Consider the following 17,900-nt stretch of genomic DNA (forward strand, 5'->3'; position numbering starts at 1 on the left):
GCCGAGCACTGAGCCCAGTGTGGGGCTCGATCTCACAACCATGAGTTCATGGTCCGAACTGAAAACAAGAGTGGGAAGCTTACCGAAGTGAACCACCCATGTGCTCCTCTTCTAAGAAATTTAAATAGTAATTTATTGAATGCTCACATCCATCCTATGAAGTTGGTGCTCTTATTATCTTATTCCCATTATATAGATGAGGAAATTAAAGCAGAGAAGGTTGATGTGACTTGACCAAGCGGGTTGTCTCTTGAATCCCCACTTTTTTTAAAAAAGATATATTTTGTATGGAGAATGTGAGCAGGTAGGAGGAGGTTTAGATGGAGACACCCTGCTGAGCGTGGAGTCCAACACAGGGCTTGATCCCAGCACCCTGAGTTCATGACCTGAGTTGAAACCAAGAGTGAGATGTTTCACCAACTGAGTCAGTCAGGAACTCCACTGAATGCACACTTTTAACCAGTAGGCTTCATGAATGTCTCCATTGATGGGGGTCACATAACAGACATAGTGTTATCTGGGAAAGGAGGAAACATGGAAATTAGGAAAAAGAAAATCTCCATAGTTTATGGGTTCATAGGATGCTAGGTCACTTTATACCACTTGTGTAGAATGGAAGAAAGAAGAATTTAAACTCAGTTGGAGAAAATCTCCCATGTAGAGGTTGTGACCCTGTGCCCTACTCATTCTGGGGAAAAAAATCAATCCATCTCTGTGTTGGTGTCTGCCTCCTATTCCATGCGTGGGATTTGTCTAAATTATTTGCGTTGGTCTTCCCACCATGTTTAGTGTGTTCTGAGGGAGTGTGTCCAGTCTCCTGGTCTTGCTTGAGGTTTCCTTCTTCGCTTTATAGTCCTTCCCATTTTCCTTAATGATTTGATTTATTTATTTGTCAGAGAGAGAGCGCGCACGTGCACACACACAAGCAGGGAGAGGGAGAGGTGGGCTCCCTGCTGAGCAAGGAGCCCGATGTGGGACTCTATCCCAGGACCCTGGGGTCATGACCTGAGGCAAAGGTAGCCGCTGAAATGACAAAGGCACCCAGGCGTCCCTACAGTCCTTCCTATTTAAAGCCTCCAATGCCCATTTCCCTTTGGGTCTGTTGGAAAAAACCCAACCTCCCTCCCTGCACTTCTCCCTCAGCTGTAGTCACTGTCTTTGAACAACGCTCTAAGCAAGGGTTGATGACTTCCATTCTCCAAGGACCTTGTTGCTTTTGTTTGTCTCTATTTTTCCATCTTCAGCTGTATCTTAGGGTTTAGGTGAATGATTGCTAGATGGGGAATTTAGCCAACTGGCTTTCAGGGAACTGCTTGTTGTTCAATTGGTGTTTGGTGTGCTGGTTTGTCTGTGTATTGGCCTGATTGTGTATCTCTTAGCTCATCAACCCTTGGTCTTTCTCCTTTGGAAGGAAAGAAAGAAGAAAAGAAAGGAAGAAGAACCAAAAGAAAAGAGGGAAGAAAGGAAGGAAAGAAGTAGGGAGAAAGGAAGGACCATCATCCCCGAGTAAAACTAATTAACTGACTTAGCTGAGCTTCAACATAAAACGGTGTCATATGGATGTAGACCATTCCTGACACATCAAACATTTCGGCTCTTGTTCTCAGGAGAACCTTTTCTCCCAGTTCAATCTTCCTTTCTCCTTTGCTTTGCCACTGTCCATATCCAACCGCCAGACCAAAATGTGCTTCTAAACGTTCTGAGTCTCTGAGAAAAACTGGGTGGACGTATGTTCTTAGAGTTTTTCCTTCAGCACAAGCCAAGAAATCAAGGGTCTGCAAAATGCTTCCCAAACAATTAGAATGGGAAGGGCTCAGTGATGACGACGATGGCGGTGGTGGTGTCAACATCAAATGATACTAAACAGCTCTCGATAGACCGCCAGTCATGAACCAGACTGTATGCTCAGCCCTGTGGGTCCAGAATTGTGTTAGAACAACTACTGTTTATTTCTTTATTTTTACTGATGTATATTGGACAGAGAACATTGTGTCAGTTTCAGGTGACTTGATACTTTTGTATTGGAATACAGTTGACATTGTACTGTTAGCTAACACCTCTATCATGTTACGTAATTCTTATTTCTTCTAGTGTTCAGAACGATTAAGATCTGGTATCTCAGCAAGTTTAATGTTTCTGATACCATTGTTGACTATAATCACCATACAGGCCACTGAGATCACTGGTTTGGGGAGTTTTGCTTTCCACCTGGGAATTCTGAGGGGATGGGTGCTTTCCCCTAAGCTGGTCATGGTTGTGACCACTCAGTCCCACTGGAAGCCCACTGTCATCTCTTCCTCCACTCTGGCCCTGATGGTAAGCTCTCGAGGCTCAGGCAGCTGTTAACTTAAGGTAGCAATTAAGTGCAACCAAATTGCTCTTTAAGTACCATAAAGGAGTCAACAGGAGAGCTTTCCTCTGCCAAACAGAATGAATCCCCAATTCATCATGGAGCTCAGAGTCAAGTGTGAGCCTACCCACAGCCCTTGGAAGTGATGAAGAAGGCCGTGAACTCAAAGGGTCTGTGGGGTCCCTCGCCTGTGTTTCTTGTCCCTGAAGCTCTTGGAAGTCTCCTGCGGTCCCAGTGGTGCCATCAAATCTGTGAAACAGGAAGATTCACCCGAGTCCATTTAAACATCAAAGTGGCTTTACTCAGCAATTCAGGAGACAGGCAGCATCCCCTCTAGCAAGTAGAAAGGAGCTCTGCTGAGCTGTGGGAAAGGAAAGGAAAGGTTTTTAAAGGTGGAAAGGGAGTGGAAAAAGGAAATGATTACCAAAGAATGCCTTGTCTTAGAGGAGGTCACCTTCTTATGGGGAACAGAAGGCGTCAAATGGGTGAATCATCTCCTTAGTGCTGACCTTCTAATTCCATGGTGACTGGTTAAAGTTTGCATTCCTGGGGGGTTGAAATGGTGGTTAGTTTAGGTGTTCGATCTTGGTTTGCTGATGTCGGGGTTTAGTACAAGTGACCCCCTTTGGGGGATGCCATCTCTTTTTAAACACAGTGTACAAGTCTTTCACCTTCTTGGTTGAGTTTATTCCTATATATTTTATTCTTTTTCATGTTATTGTAAGTGGAATTGTTTCTGAATTTCTTTTTCAGGTTGTTCATTGGTAGCGCAAGGGAATGCAAGTGATTTCTGAGTGTTGATTGTGTATCCTACAACTTGGACAAATTTATTAAGTCTAATATGTTAATGTGTGTGTGTGTGTGTGTGTGTGTGTGTGTGTGTGTGTACACACTGGAATCTACAGTGCATTCTACAGACAAGATTATGCTGTATGTAATCAGGAATGATTTTTCTTCTTCCTTTCCAATCTGGATGCTGTTTATTTCTTTTCCTGCCTAATAGGTCTGGCTAGAATTTCCGATTCTGTGTTGAGTAGAAGTGATAAAAGTGGGGATCTTTGCCTCGTTTCTGGTCTTAGGGAAAAAGCATTTTCTCTTTCATCACTGAGTATCATGTTCATCATCACTTTTTCTTTGTTTTTTTTTAAGATTTTATTTATTTATTTGACAGAGATCATAAGCAGGCAGAGAGGCAGGCGGAGAGAGAGAGGAGGAAGCAGGCTCCCCGCAGAGCAGAGAGCCCGATGTGGGGCTCAATCCCAGGATCCTGGGATCATGACCTGAGCCGAAGGCAGAGGCTTTAACCCACTGAGCCACTCAGGCGCCTGAGAGTTGACCTTTAAAAGGTCATGTCAATGCATCAGTTTGAATAAGGACTACCTTTCTGGTACCCACAGAGGAGTTGGAAGCAGGTTCTCTTCTTACCAAGCAGATGGGCTTTGTGCAGTGACTGCGGATGTGTAAGGTGTAGATTAAATGTACATGAACTTTAACGATACCCCAAGTTCCCTAAACCCAGTGAGGAAGGAGATCCCTATCAATGAGGGGAGTAGAGAGCTATAATTTTTTGATCTTCAGACTGACCATTCTAACCCTTTGAGACCCCAAGGAAGCTTGTGATTTCTCTGTGTCCAGTCAGTGAAGATCAGACTTTGTATCAGTGGGCCTCAGTGTGAGAGAACACTGTGTAGTAGTGGAAAGAACTGGGTGGGCATCCCAGTGTTTCTGGCTGCCCTGGAGTACTGGCCATCAGAGTGTACCTAACCTTAATTAATGGTGGCTATGGTTACCAGAGTGGGCCTGGCCGGGCTTAGAAAAAGAGGAATCTTCGGAGCACCTGGGTGGCTCAGTTGTTTAAGAGACTGCTTTCAGCTCAGGTCATGGTCCTGGAGTCCCTGGCTGCAGTCCCTCCTCGGGCTCCCTGCTCAGCGGGAAGTCTGCTTCTCCCTCTGACCCGCCTCCCTCTCATGCTCTCTCTCTGTCTGTCTCTCCTCTCTCTCTCAAATAAATAATAAAAATAAAATCTTAAAAAAAAGAGCAATCCTGAACATTACATAATTCTGAGAGGCAAGCACCTGCTTACATTTCAACATACAACTATATCTCCCCTCAAGCATCATACGATTAAAATAACTTGCAAAGTCAGTTTTATATTTAAGGAAGACCTTTAAGCTTCAACCGTGTCAGCAACTATCTGGTGACAAGTGAAAAAAACCACTTGAGAGAAAGAAGTATTAGTGTGGAGGCTCCTAGCCTCACCCCCAAAGGGATTGTCCAGGACCCCTGTACGGAGCTAGTCAGCAATAGTACCAGTGGGCGTAGCACAGAGTCACAGAAGTGTCCCCGAGTGAGGCGGAAGCAGTATGAGGCCAGGCCATCTGTTCCTCTAAGATGGATGCGTCAGTCCATCTTCTCTTGGTGCTGCTGAGACTCGATTCACCGAAGTCCTGCAGCTCTGAGTGGCTGATCGTCACGTGTCCTTTGAATGTTACGTGGCTGGTGACAGGGAGAGAAAGTGCTGCTTGTGTGGAGTTAGAGGATCCTAACCCATATGATGAGGATTTTGCACTGAAACCCTATTTAATGAACTTTTTGGCTGTAAACATTCATCTTGAGAACTTGAGTCATGTGAACGTGCAACTGAAAAAAGGTCCCTTGATAGTAAAATCAGGGATTCCGTGTGCAAAGCTGAGGCTGATCTGGGGACTGCAGGGTCAGTGTTGAGGTGACCCCTGGCTTATGGCGGGCCTCTAGAGGCAGCAGCTGGGATTAACATGTCCCCATGGAGAAGCTCTTGGAAGGGGCAGCTGGATCCTGGGCCAAAGGAGGGAGTCCGTTGTGCCGTCCAGCGTGTCCTTTAAGGAACTGCTCATGTGTCCCAGTCCCCCTCTTCCAGAAAACAAATAATGAACTCAGTAGAAGGAATGATGAATATGTAATGATGGAGAATAGTTCTGTGATTCTGGCAGACTGAAGAAGGTAATCAGTTCCACTAGGGTGGAAATCGATTCATCTGTCTTCTTCGGTTCTAGATAATTTTCTATTTGTAATATAGAGGTTGCGTTAAACAACCTTCAAGGCATTCCTGTCCTCCACTCTGCCTACTCCAACCCTGCCCTCCTCTCTTCTTTGTCTTCCTCTGACTTCCACAGGTATTTACTGAGTACCTGCTTTGTGTCATCTCTTGTGCTGGGGCAAAGGATGAACCCTGCAGGTAGCCACTAGCCTCTTGGATCTCACAGCCCCGTGGGAAAGGGCTTATAGATACAAGTTAGTAGTCCTACGACTCGTTGCCAGTGTTTATTGAACAAGTTCTGCATCCCACCTGCTATTCCAAATGCTTCCCATGAATGAACTCACTTAGCCCTCACAAGAACAGTACGACAAAGGGGTTCTTAGTATTATTGTACAGATGAGGAAACCAAAGTGCAGAGAGGTTAAGGAACTTGCCTGGTGTCACACAGCTGGTAAACGGAGAATCGGGAATTGGCATCCAGCAGTCTGGTTCTTGAACCCACATTCTTCCACACGTGGCATATACAGCATGAGAAGGAGTGTAAGAGAAGAAATGCAAGGGTGCCGGGGGCTCCTGGAAGAGAGGCACTGGGTGTTGTAATGGAGGTGACGTTGGTGTGTTCGGAGGAGAGGAAGCCAGATGTTGTGAGTAAACGGTACAGTATCTTACGGAAGGAGAAAAATCCCGTACAGGATGTGTAGCTCCCAGGTTCTCATGAAGGCACCCAGCTGCCAATGATACTGCCCGAGCAGAGACTGGATCCCCTCAGGTCCTCAAGGAAACTTCCTTTGGTCCTCATCATGGACATCCTGTTCCCTCTTCACATGTTGGGAGAAGCTGACCTTTTGGCTGCCTGCCCACCCAGGATGGCTCCCTGGCGAAACCTAGCACATTCTTCTGTGTTGACAGGGGGTGAGGTGAACCAAAGGGCAGTTTCCCAGGACTGTCATCGCCCAAGAGGACCAAGCCTCATGCCTGCATGGAGATTCTTCTTGTAGCCCCTAATCCGGTCTTCCTGCATGCCGGGAAGGTTGGGAGGGGGTTCTGGAGAAGGTGAGCAGGAATTTGTAAGTGCCAGCAGTTGTGAGGAAGGGGAGAGAGAGTGGGGACATGTGGGGGAAGTTCATGTCGTTGTGCAGGAATGAGGGAAGATGCCAGAAGCAAGAGCAAGTCTGCAGGGACGGAGCATCAGAGACCACAGTGTACGGGGTCATGCACAGATGCTCCTGAGTTTGGGCTGTGTCCAGTGAGCAGCAGAACATCTAGATACTTCTGGAGAGGCCTTGTGTAACTCTTCCCACGCAGATTACTAAACATTTCCTACACACCAGCGACTGCACGAACTGCATGCATTGATTTCTTTGTTCCCCACAGTAACCGATAGTATGGGCTCCGTCGTTCACCCCATTTCACAGAGGGAGAAACTGAGGAACAGCGAGATGAAGTTTGTTCAAGGCCACTCATCTAGCAAGTGATGGAGCTGGGTTTGAACCTGGGGATTCTGCCTCCAGAGTCTGCACATTTGCCCCGTGTGCTGTGTGTCTGAAGTGGTCAGGGCGTGCCAGGCTGTTGGCAGCTCAGAGCCCCTGACTTCTAATGGGCAGACTTCTGCCCGCTTGTCCAGGTCTCCCTCACCTTCATGTCAACCAGGTGAATGACTGAAAAATCCGCCCCTGCAATTTGGTTTCAGAGCGTGTATGACTGAGCCGAGATGAATTGGAGTTTCATCTTGCATGCCGCACGATCTCACAGAGGTGTCTCAGAGATTCTCCTGCTTCTGTTGGTGACATAATGTGTGGGGCTTATTTCCACTGACAGATAATTTTTTTAAAAGATTTTATTTATTTATTTCACACACACAGAGAGAAATCACAAGTAGGGAGAGGGGCAGGCAGAGAGAGAGAGAGGAGGAAGCAGGCTCCCCGCTGAGCAGAGAGCCCGATGCTGGACTCGATCCCAGGACTCTGAGATCATGACCTGAGCTGAAGGCAGAGGCTTAACCCACTGAGCCAACCAGGCATCCTGACAGACAGTTGTTTTTTTGTTTTTTTTTTTTAAGATTTTATTTATTTATTTGACAGACAGAGATCACAAGTTGGCAGAGAGGCAGGCAGAGAGGGAGAGAGGAGGAAGCAGGCACCCTGCCGAGCAGAGAGCCCGATGCGGGACTCGATCCCAGGACCCTGAGATCATGATCTGAGCCGAAGGCAGAGGCTTTAAACCACTGAGCCACCCAGGCGCCCCTGACAGACAGTTTTATCATTATTTTTAAAGCAGGGACTTGTCTCGAATAGTTGAGGCACTGTCCATGGCAGAGAGAAGAAAGCTCGTAGAATAAAATGTCAGTGCAGGAAAGGAGCTAAACATCAGTTAGTCCTACGCAAGGGTGGTCAACCCAGGGGTGAGAAGTGGCTGGGAGCTCTTTGTCCTGAGGACACACCTGTGGACTTCGTGAGAGTGGGGGCTGTCAGCTGTCCCTCCAAGCCTCCAGGTCCCTGAGAAATAGGTCACCAAGACGTGTGCTATGGGCTCTTGCTCCGGAGCGGAATCCTTCATTTAATCTGATTCTCACAACCTAAGGTAGGGCGTCTTTTCCCCATTTAAGTAAACAGAAAGGAAAGCTCAGAGCGGTGACATGACTGGCCCAGGGTCCCTCAGATACTGGCTCCAAGAGTTGGCATTCTAAATCAAACCAAATTCTCATTTACCATCTTAGCTGTCAAAGAGACAAAAGGAGTTGCCACCTATGAGGGTTCAGAAAATGAGGCTATTCTATGGCTTCCTCCATGACCATGACCATCAGCTGACCTTCAGGGAGCACTTAGACAGACACTGCACAGAGCCAAGCACTCCACGTGCGTCATTTCCTTTCATCCTCAGTCACCCTTCCGGGTGTTATTTTTCCTGTTCGACATCTGAGAAAGTCGACGCTCCACATGGTGAGACAACTAAACCCAGGTCTGTCTGGATGCTTTACACCGTGTCCTACCCACTGCTTATTTCCCTGTGGGTTGGAAACTTGTGCCTGGGAAGCGTCTGAGCACAGGCAAGGGCCCTGGACTATCCCACAGAACAGCAGTTTTCACAGCATGCTTCCTGGGGCTCTGTGGGTCCAGGGTGGTGTCTTAGGAGTCAGGGTCAGGGGGAAGCAGTGCAGGATACCTCTGGGATCTTGAGTCAGAGCGGCCAGAGCTGCTTCTCCCTACTGTTCCATAAACCAGGCCTCCACAGCGCACTGCACTCGGGGGAAGCATTGTACAGTGCAGCATGATTGGAAGCAAGAGTCAGATGGCCCTGGTTCAGATCCTTGCTCTCCATTTGGTGTCTTGAGCAAGTGATCTTGGGCAAGGTACTCCATCTCTCTGTGGCTCAGGTTTACCCAGTCTGAAATGCAGAAGATAATAATAGAAGCTGCTCACAGATGTCTTTTGAGAATTCAGTGTGAGGGCACACGCACACATTCAGCGTGGAATAAATACCAATGAATGCTGGTTCCTCTCCCTCCCCAGGCCTTACTTTACTTAACCCCAAGTGTTACAAAACACTCACTTTTGAAAATGGATGGAGAAGAATCAGAATCATTTACTCCTCTATCCAGTCAGCCATCGCACTGGCTTTTTATAGTTTGAGGATCCACGTTACGCTGAATGCTGTGCCGGGGGTTGAGTTCCAGGAGTGACAGTGGGGACAGGGTACAGAATTTTCCATGGTACCTGCCCATGCATCTCTTCACCCATTTCTCCATCCATCCAACAAGTACACACCGAGTACCTGTGTGTCAGGCAATGTGCAGTGACCTGCCTGGGTATTTGACCCTATCTCAGACTTGCTTCTACGTTTTCTGCCTTTCACATACCACTTGGCTTCGCGGTCTTCTTAATCCTGGCTCTGTCGCCTTCGGTGTGGTCCTAGAGGGCTGTGCAGCCCCCAGCGTGCCGCGGGCAGACTGCTGAGAGATGGCGTGCGATGTCAGCGCCCCTAGTGCTTATGGATGTGGACTCTGCTGTGGTCCTCTTCAGAGGCGCTTGCATGATACCGCATTTCGTTGACACTTTGTTGCATTGTACAGCCCTGATCTTGTTCTAACTGTCTCTCGGAACACAGAAAAAAGAGTGTGTTTGAAACACAGAACAAGGGGCCTCTCCAAGGAGTGGGGACGTAGGAAGACTGGGATGTGATCCCCAGGACGTGGCAGAGCAGAATGACAGAATGACAGGTTTTGCGGCCTCCCTCTCTCCGTGTGGATATGCGTGTGCAGATGTACGTGAGTGACACAGCCACACTGGTATGTGGGCTTGGTAAGTATCGACATGGATGACACGTATGTGCATAATTCTGGTAAAGGCAATTTCTTCTCTGTAGGGTTGGAATGTCTCCAGTTCGATATCTGCATGTTCTCCAGCTCGAAAGACTCTGCCTGGCATGTTGCAAATTGTGTGGTTTATTTGGAAAGGGAAAGGTGTCAAGTTGACAGTGTTGAGGAGCCAGCTGCCGTGACATCTGAGATGTCCAGGAGACGAAAAAAGGGGTGCCTTCTAGTTATAGACCTGACTACCAGTGTCTGACCTTGACCAAGTCCTCCTTGCGCACTTCCCAGCTAGGCTGTACTTTCTTCCCGCTCGAAGGAAGCAGTTGGACTATTATCCCTATAGATCCTTTCCAGTGCAGAGGTTTGGAGTTGGTGGCTTTTGTATTATTAGTTTTCTTGGCTTCTGGCCCCTGGAAATTCTTAGTATATTCTCTAGAAGATGAATCCATCTGGGAAGCCTATGGGTCCTGGTGCTTCGGGGTGGAGGCTATGGGAGTGAAGACCTGGGGGCAGCCGAATGCAGAAAAGCCCACAGACCTTGTGCTTCCGATGCTCTGAATGTTTGAGGACTAGTGGCCTTAGCCAGAGATTATGTATGACACAGGCATGAATTTGAATTTGCTTCACAGTTTTACGGTGCAGAAAACTTCACATTTCTTCCTTTTCCTAAGTGAAATGAAATCTGGCTCTGAGCCCCGCTCCCATGAGTTGTGGGATGGGCAGTGTCTGTCATCATTGGGCCACCTGTCCCATAATGCGACGGTATCAAATCCTAGAGCTTCTGTGAGTGCCAGCTGGGGTGTGGTCCTCGGGTGTCTGTTTTGGGAAGTGCTCCCTGCAGTGACCAAGAGGATCTGTGGATCAGATAAGGGCCTCCGCATGGCCTTCAACGTTTTGTTCTTGGCCATGATCCCTAGGATTCAAGTGTCATCCCATCCAAGGGGTGTGTCTCCTTTGGGACACTGCAAGGGAGAAGAGCACAAGTTTGAAGCACTTCAGGTCTGGTTTGCTGTGCCCTCTTGGTCCTGGAACTCCAGTTCTCGGCCAGGGTGACGCTCTCCTGTCCTCCATTCTCCCACCCGCTCTTCTCTCCTTGCTCCTCTGTGGTGACCCCCACTTAATTCTGTGCTCAGTCTGACCTGCCCACTATGGACAGGAGGGACTCCTGGGATTCAGAGAAGCTCTGACCATTCCCCTCCCTCTACGCCAAGACTGGCTTAGACCTTCAACTGACCCTGCCTCAGAGAAATATAATTTGAGGCACATGTGTAATTTAAAATTTTCCTGTACCACCTGAAAACAGTATAATGAAATGGATGAAATTTATTATTTATTATTATTTTCATTCTTGTTTATTTATGTTTTAAAGATTTTATTTATGTATTTGACACAGAGAGAGATCACAAGTAGGCAGAGAGGCAGCAGAGAAGAGAGGAAGGGAAGCAGGCTCCCCGATGAGCAGAGATCCTGATGTGGGGCTCGATCCCAGGATCCTGAGATCATGACCTGAGCTGAAGGCAGAGGCTTAACCCACTGAGCCACCCAGGCACCCCTATTTATTTGTTTTTACTATTGTTTTCTTTAGCTCAGTTTATTCACAATATTGCCTTTTGACCATGTAATCAGTATGAAGGTATTACTGAGATATTTTGCATCGGTTGGTCATACTACGCCATTGAACTCCAGCGTGTATTATACACAGACACCATGTCTCAGCTTGGACGAACCACATGTGGAGCGCTCGGCAGCCCCATGTGCTCGTGGCTCCCACACTAGACCGTACAATCTTAGTACATTACAGCAGCAGCAAAGTGTGGCTGGGAGGATGGGTAAAACAGGGGAAGGGGATTAAGAGGACACTAACCGTGGGCAGCACCGAGTGATGTTCAGAACTGCTGAATCCCTGTGCTGTACACCCGGCTAATAGAGGGCTGCATGTTCACTACACCGGAACGAAAGGTAATTAATGAAAAAATAAAGTGACTAATGCAGTGGCATTTAGTACATTCACAGGGTTGTGTGACCATCACCTCTAACTAGCTCCAGAACATTGTTGGCCAGAAACCCTGTGCTCATTAAGCAGTTTCCTCCCCGTGTGCCCTCCCTCCAGTCCCCGCCAACCCATCATCTACTTTCTGTCTCTGTGGATTACCTATTTGGGATATTTCAGATAACTGAAATCGCTTGATATGTGACCTTTTTGTGACTGGTTTCTTTCACCTAGTGTCGTGTTTTCCCAATTCATCCGTGTTGTGACACCTCTCAGTACTTCGTTCCTCAGCTGGGGTTCCATTGTATGGATATGCCCCATCTGTTTGTCCATTTCTCTTTCGATGGGTACCCATCGTCTCTTAATCAGTTTGAAGTTTGGAGGGGCGCCTGGGCGGCCCAGTGGGTGAAGTATCCAACTCTTGACTTTGGCTCAGGTCATGATCTCGAGGTCATGGGAGAGAGCTCCACGTTGGTCCCTTGCGCAGTGGGGAGTCAGCCTGAGGTTCCCTTTCTCTCTCTCTCCTCTGCGTTTTCCCACATTCGTGCTCCCTCTCTGTAAAGAAATAGATCAAATCTTAAAAGAAAAAAAAAAAAACCAAGAAGTTTGGACACAAACTAACAAAATGGTGGCTTGAATACCCGGGTTCATAGTGGCAATATTCTCCATAGACAAAAGGTGGAAGCACCCCGCATGTCCATCAGGGGATGAATGGATCCACAGAGGTAGCATACCTCTGTTATGGAGGATTCTATAGTCTTAAAAAGGAAGGAAATGCTGACCCATGGTACCACATGGATGGACCTTGAGGACGCTACACAAAGTGAAATAAGCTAATTAGAAAAGAGCAAATACTGTCTGATTCCATTCATGAAATGCCTTGCGTAATCTAGGTAAGAGAGAAAGTAACAAGGTGCTTACTGGGGACCAGAAGGAGGAGAGAACGAGGCATTGTTTCATGAGGACAAGAGTTTCAGTTTGGGAAGTTGGGAAAATTATGGAGATGCGCAGTGTTGATGGCTGCAGAATGATAGTGTCCTCAGTACCATTTAACTGTATGCTGAGAAATGAAACGTGTTGATATGTGTGTCTTAAAAACTGTTGTCTTGACTCGTAGGTTGATTTTAAAGAACTGGCCATTGGCTAAAGGAATTAGGAAAAAGCAGGTCTGTTTTCTCCACTCTCGCAAAGGAGCTATTCCTGGATCACATCTGAGGTAATTAAATCTTCTCTGTTCACTGTTAAATTCTTTCTATTTATTTTTTTTTTGGACTAATGCTAAGGCTTATTTATTAACGCATAGGTGATAACATAATATTTTATACCCTTTGTTTGACTAAAACACAGCCGTGCTCAGAATGGGCACTCCTTGAAGGACGAATAAGAAAATATAAGTTGTCAATCTGTGCCATCTGTTTCTGCCCCAGGCCCACCTGGCTTACTCCTCTCTTTTCTCACACAGTATCTGGGTGATGGTAGAAAAGGAAAACTGGAAGAAGCCAGAGAGCGGACACCGAATAGGGAAATGAGAGAAAGACTGCTAGGGTTTGATTTATGAGCGAGTCTTAAGGGCTATGGAATGACGAGAACAGAGACAGCCTGGGGAGAGGGGTTTTGAGTTTTGCTGTGCACTAAGGCGGTCTTTTTCCCTTGGCATTTTTAGGAATCGCTGCAGCAGAGCTGTAAATCGCCTTTTGATTAGTATTTCTTTGAATGTCATAAGGAGATGAAGTGAGGCACAAGGTGACAGGCTCGCCTTTGGGTCCCATTCGCATCCCCAGGACCTGGGAAACTGTCCAGTACTTGTGACCAGTCGGCGGTATTTGACAGAGGAGTTGCTCCTCTGCGTGGTCATTGGGAGCTCGTCCTTCTCAGCGCCCTCGTTTCTCTTGCGTTCCGCCCAACACCTTGTGAAGGGTCCTTCTGAAGGGATCCACTGAAAGAAGCAAGAGCGGTTCCCCTGTGTCGTGGGAAAATGACAGCCGTTGTCACTTAATGTCATCCTGACGCTCTGGGAACGAGCCGAAGCCGGAGAGGAGAGGTGGTGACAGAAAGTATGTGGAGAATAGCTGTACATCACTTCATGTAGTGCGGGGGTCAGCATATTCAGAAACGTGCATTCGGCCTGAAAGCCAATAGCTTAAGTCATTCAAACTCCATCTCGTCGGACCATAAAGCCACCTGCAGTATTTCGTATAAAGGACTCTGTAGAAGGATGAATTCTGTTTACTGGATTGAACATCAGGTAATAACCCTGCCCCCTACTCTTTGTTTCCTGGCCTTCCCAGCCTACGAATTTGGATGCATTACAAAAAGTCCTATGGCAGCATGATCACTTAAAAAAAAGCTATCCGGGTAATAACACAAACACCTTTAAACTGGAGAAAAACTCATTTGCCTTTGAGGTTTGATCATTCTTGATTTTATCACTGGTCTGATTGTCTTCCTTGGGAAAAACGTTCCGAGTTACACCTTTTTGTTCAAGGCTCCAGGTGTTCCTTGGAATCTACCACTCTATTCTGTAAAGGACTCACTCTTGGATGCTTTTCTTTTTTTTTAAAGATTATTTATTTATTTATTTGACAGAGAGAGAGATCACAAGTAGGCAGAGAGGCAGGCAGAGAGAGAGGAGGAAGCAGGCTCCTCGCTGAGAAGAGAGCCCCATGCGGGGCTTGATCCCAGGACCCTAGATCATGACCTGCGCTGAAGGCAGAGGCTTAACCCACTGAGCCACCCAGGCGCCCCTCTTGGATGCTTTTGGTGGGATGTCTTCCACCTCGACCTTCTGAACTTGGCTTTTCGCAGTCAAGCCTGGTGCTGTCCTGGTCCAAGCGAGGGCCTCTTCCATACAGAAAAGATGCAGGGAGCTTGGCTAGGGAGCATCCACGACTGTCTGAAATATAAAACACATTCTTAGAATCCCACCTAACTGATTCAGTCTTTCTTCCCTAATTTTGATTGTCTGCATTGCCTTTTCTGAAGACTCAGCTGAAGTATCCTTTCCCTTAGGGAGCTCTGTCTGATTTACTTCCAGGCTAGGTTATGTTATGTGTCTTTCCCACAGGCTTTTTTTTTTTTTTTTTTTTTTAAGATTTTTTTATTTGTTTATTTGACAGATCACAGGTAGGCAGAGAGGCAGGCAGAGAGAGAGGAGGAGGCAGGCTCCCCGTTGAGCAGAGAGCCCGATGTCCCACAGGCTTTTTATAGTGAGAATCTGTTTCAAGTTTGGATTCTCAGGATTTTTGATCTCCCTCTGTTTGGAGAATCCCTTCCTTCCTCTTTTCCTCCCTTCATGTGTTTGAGTGTTTATTGAGAGCCTACTCTGTTCCTGGCATTGGGGACACAGCCGTGAATAAAGCAGACACGCATCCTTCTTTCTGGAGCTCACATTTGGGTAAGGAGAGATAGATGAGCATATAAATAATGAGATGGTGGGAAGAGCCATGGGGGTGGGGGAATATAGCATAGAAAGGTGATGACATGTGCTAAGGGAAGGAGGCGTTAGAGTTTTAAATAGAGTGGTCTCACGGAGAAGGTGACTTTTGAGCAAAACCTGGAAAGAGGGCTTCCCCTTACTTTAAGCGTTTTGGTGGTGGGAGACAATGTGGGTCTCCAACTGTAGAACCTCACCAGGTGATATGCTCAGCTTCCGAGTATGCCTTACAGCTAGACTGAGGGTGAGTGATCTAGAATAACTGAATCTTTGGACCCCGGGAAACAAACTGAGGGTTTGGGATCGGAGTTGGGTGGGGAGATGGGGTAACGGGATGATGGGTACTAAGGGGGACATGTGTTGTGATGAGCACTAGGTGGTTTTTTTTTTTTTCCAGTGTTCCAAGATTCATTGTTCTTGCACAACACCCAGTGCTCCATGCAATACGTGCCCTCCTTAATACCCACCACCAGGCCCTCCTAACCCCCTCCCCACCTCCCCTCCAAAACCCTCAAATGGTTTCTCAGAGTCCACAGTTGCTCATGGTTCTTCTCCCCCTCCGATTTCTCCCAGCCCACTTCGGCTGTCCTTCACCCAATGTCCTTTGTTATTGCTTATGCTCCACAAGTAAGTGAAACCATGTGATAACTGACTCTCTCTGCTTGACTTACTTCACTCGGCATAATCTCCTCCAGCCCCGTCCATGTTGATACAAATGTTGGGTGTTCATCCTTTCTGATGGAGGCATAATACTCCCTTGTATATATGGAGCATATCTTCTTTATCCGTTCTTCTGTTGAAGGGCATCTTGGCTCTTTCCACAGTTTGGCAACCGTGGTCATTGCTAATGTGAGCCCTGGGGTACAGATGGCCCTTCTTTTCCCTACCTCTGTATCTTTGGGATAAATACCCAGTAGTGCAATTGCAGGCTCATAGGGAAGCTCTATTTTTAGTTTCTTAAGGAATCTCCACACTGTTTTCTACTGTAGGTGCACCAGGTTGCATTCCCATCAACAGTGTACGAGGGATCCCCTTTCTCCACATCCTCTCCAACACATGTTTACACGTTTACTGTCTTGTCAATTTGGGCCATTCTAACTGGTGTAAGGTGGTATCTCAATGTGGTTTTGATTTGAATCTCCCTGATGGCTAGTGATGATGAACATTTTTTTTTGTTTTTGTTTTTTTAAAGATTTTATTTATTTATTTGACAGACAGAGATCACAGGTAGGCAAAGAGGCAGCCAGAGAAAGAGAGGAGGGGAAGCAGGCTCCCTGCTGAGCAGAGAGCCCGATGTGGGGCTCGATCCCAGGACCCCGGGACCATGACCTGGATCGAAGGCAGAGGCTTTAACCCACTGAGCCACCCAGGTGCCCCATGATGAACATTTTTTCATGTGCCTGTTAGCCATTTGTATGTCTTCTTTGGAGAATTATCTGTTCATGTCTTCTGCACATTTTTAAAAATCTGATTATCTGTTTATTGAGTGTTGAGCTTGAGGAGTTCTTTATAGATCCTGGAGATCAGTCCTTTGTCTGTAGTGTCATTTGCGAAGACATTCCATGGGTTGCCTCTTTGTCTTTCCATGTTTTTTTTTTTTTTTAAAGATTTTATGTATTTATTTGACAGACAGAGATCACAAGTAGGCAGAGAGGCAGGCAGAGAAAGAGGGGGAAGCAGGCTCCCGGCTGAGCAGAGACCCTGATGCGGGGCTCGATCCCAGGACCCTGAGATCATGACCCGAGCCGAAGGCAGAGGCCCCAACCCACTGAGCCACCAAGGCATCCTGTCTTTCCATTTTTTTTTTTAAAGATTTTATTTATTTATTTGACAGAGAGAGAGATCATAAGTAGGCAGAGAGGCAGGCAGAGAGAGAGGAGGAAGCAGGCTCCCGGCAGAGCAGAGAGCCCGATGCGGGGCTCGATCCCAGGACCCTGAGATCATGACCTGAACCGAAGGCAGCGGCTTAATCCACTGAGCCACCCAGGCGCCCCTCTTTCCATGGTTTTAAATTGACCCTGGAAATAGGGTAAAAGTAGCAACTGGGCAGTGCAGTCCCCTTTTTGGAAACAGTCTGGAGCTGCAGTAGTTATTGTCACTGAAATTTCACTGGTATAATCCAAATCAATAATGCTGGTGTGGACTAATACTCCCTTTGAGGTGAGGCCAGATCGTCTCAAAAGACGGTAAAGGGCCCAAAATTATTTGGAATTTTAGTGGGAAGCTCGGCAGGCATTAAGAGATGATCTTTGGGAATGGGGATATCGAATCTGGCACTACATAAATTTAAAATGGTACATTTGTCTGAAATCTCGGTGCTAAGGGAGAATTGGCTCCCTTGTTTTGAGGGGTTGATGACTTGCCCCAAAGTAAGTTTCCCTGAAGGCAGGATCCATCCTTGTGGAATTTGGAATGACATTGATTTGCCCAATGAATTCCTTCTTTACTTTTAGGACAGAGACCGGTGGCTCATGTCTTGCATTTCGCAGGGAGAATTCTCCTTGTTGCCTACCTTGAGCTTTAGGATGCCCTGTCTGCCCACCGTAGAAACACTGTCCTTTAAATTTTCCTGTGGTCAGAGCAGCCATTGCTTGAGCGAACAAATCAGCTTTATAGGTCTCTGTCCCCCCTCCTTGGCATAGATTTATATGATCTGTTAATGTTTCCTTGCCTTTAAAGGGTGCAATCAGTTTTTTTACAATCAGCCTTGGCATTTTTCATATGCCATTAGCTGAAGAATTGTATCAGCAGCTTCGAGATTAATTTATCTTTCAATAGCTTCTTGTAATCCTGCAATAAAAT

The 17,900-nt window shown here is 46.9% G+C and overlaps 2 protein-coding genes across 11 annotated transcripts in view; both read right to left on the bottom strand.

The window, feature by feature from the left end:
• LOC123933383 overlaps positions 1 to 17,900 on the bottom strand; it is a 348,492-nt gene that overhangs the window by 62,765 nt on the left and 267,827 nt on the right. The window lies entirely within an intron of this gene.
• LOC123933379 overlaps positions 13,589 to 17,900 on the bottom strand; it is a 120,669-nt gene continuing 116,357 nt past the window's right edge. For 7 of the 10 annotated variants that reach the window (XM_045992464.1, XM_045992466.1, XM_045992460.1 and 4 more), the window contains 2 exons: positions 14,411 to 14,558; positions 13,589 to 13,870 (listed from right to left, as the gene is read on the bottom strand). In XM_045992464.1, coding sequence (XP_045848420.1) covers positions 13,747 to 13,870; positions 14,411 to 14,558 — 272 coding nt within the window. In that variant the 3' untranslated portion in view covers positions 13,589 to 13,746. Of the gene's footprint in view, positions 13,871 to 14,314; positions 14,559 to 17,900 lie in introns of those variants that run through there. The other 3 variants (XM_045992457.1, XM_045992456.1, XR_006816574.1) reach the window with 3 other exon arrangements.

This window comes from Meles meles, chromosome 21, assembly GCF_922984935.1.
Source record: "Meles meles chromosome 21, mMelMel3.1 paternal haplotype, whole genome shotgun sequence".
NCBI classification, from domain to species: domain Eukaryota; kingdom Metazoa; phylum Chordata; class Mammalia; order Carnivora; family Mustelidae; genus Meles; species Meles meles.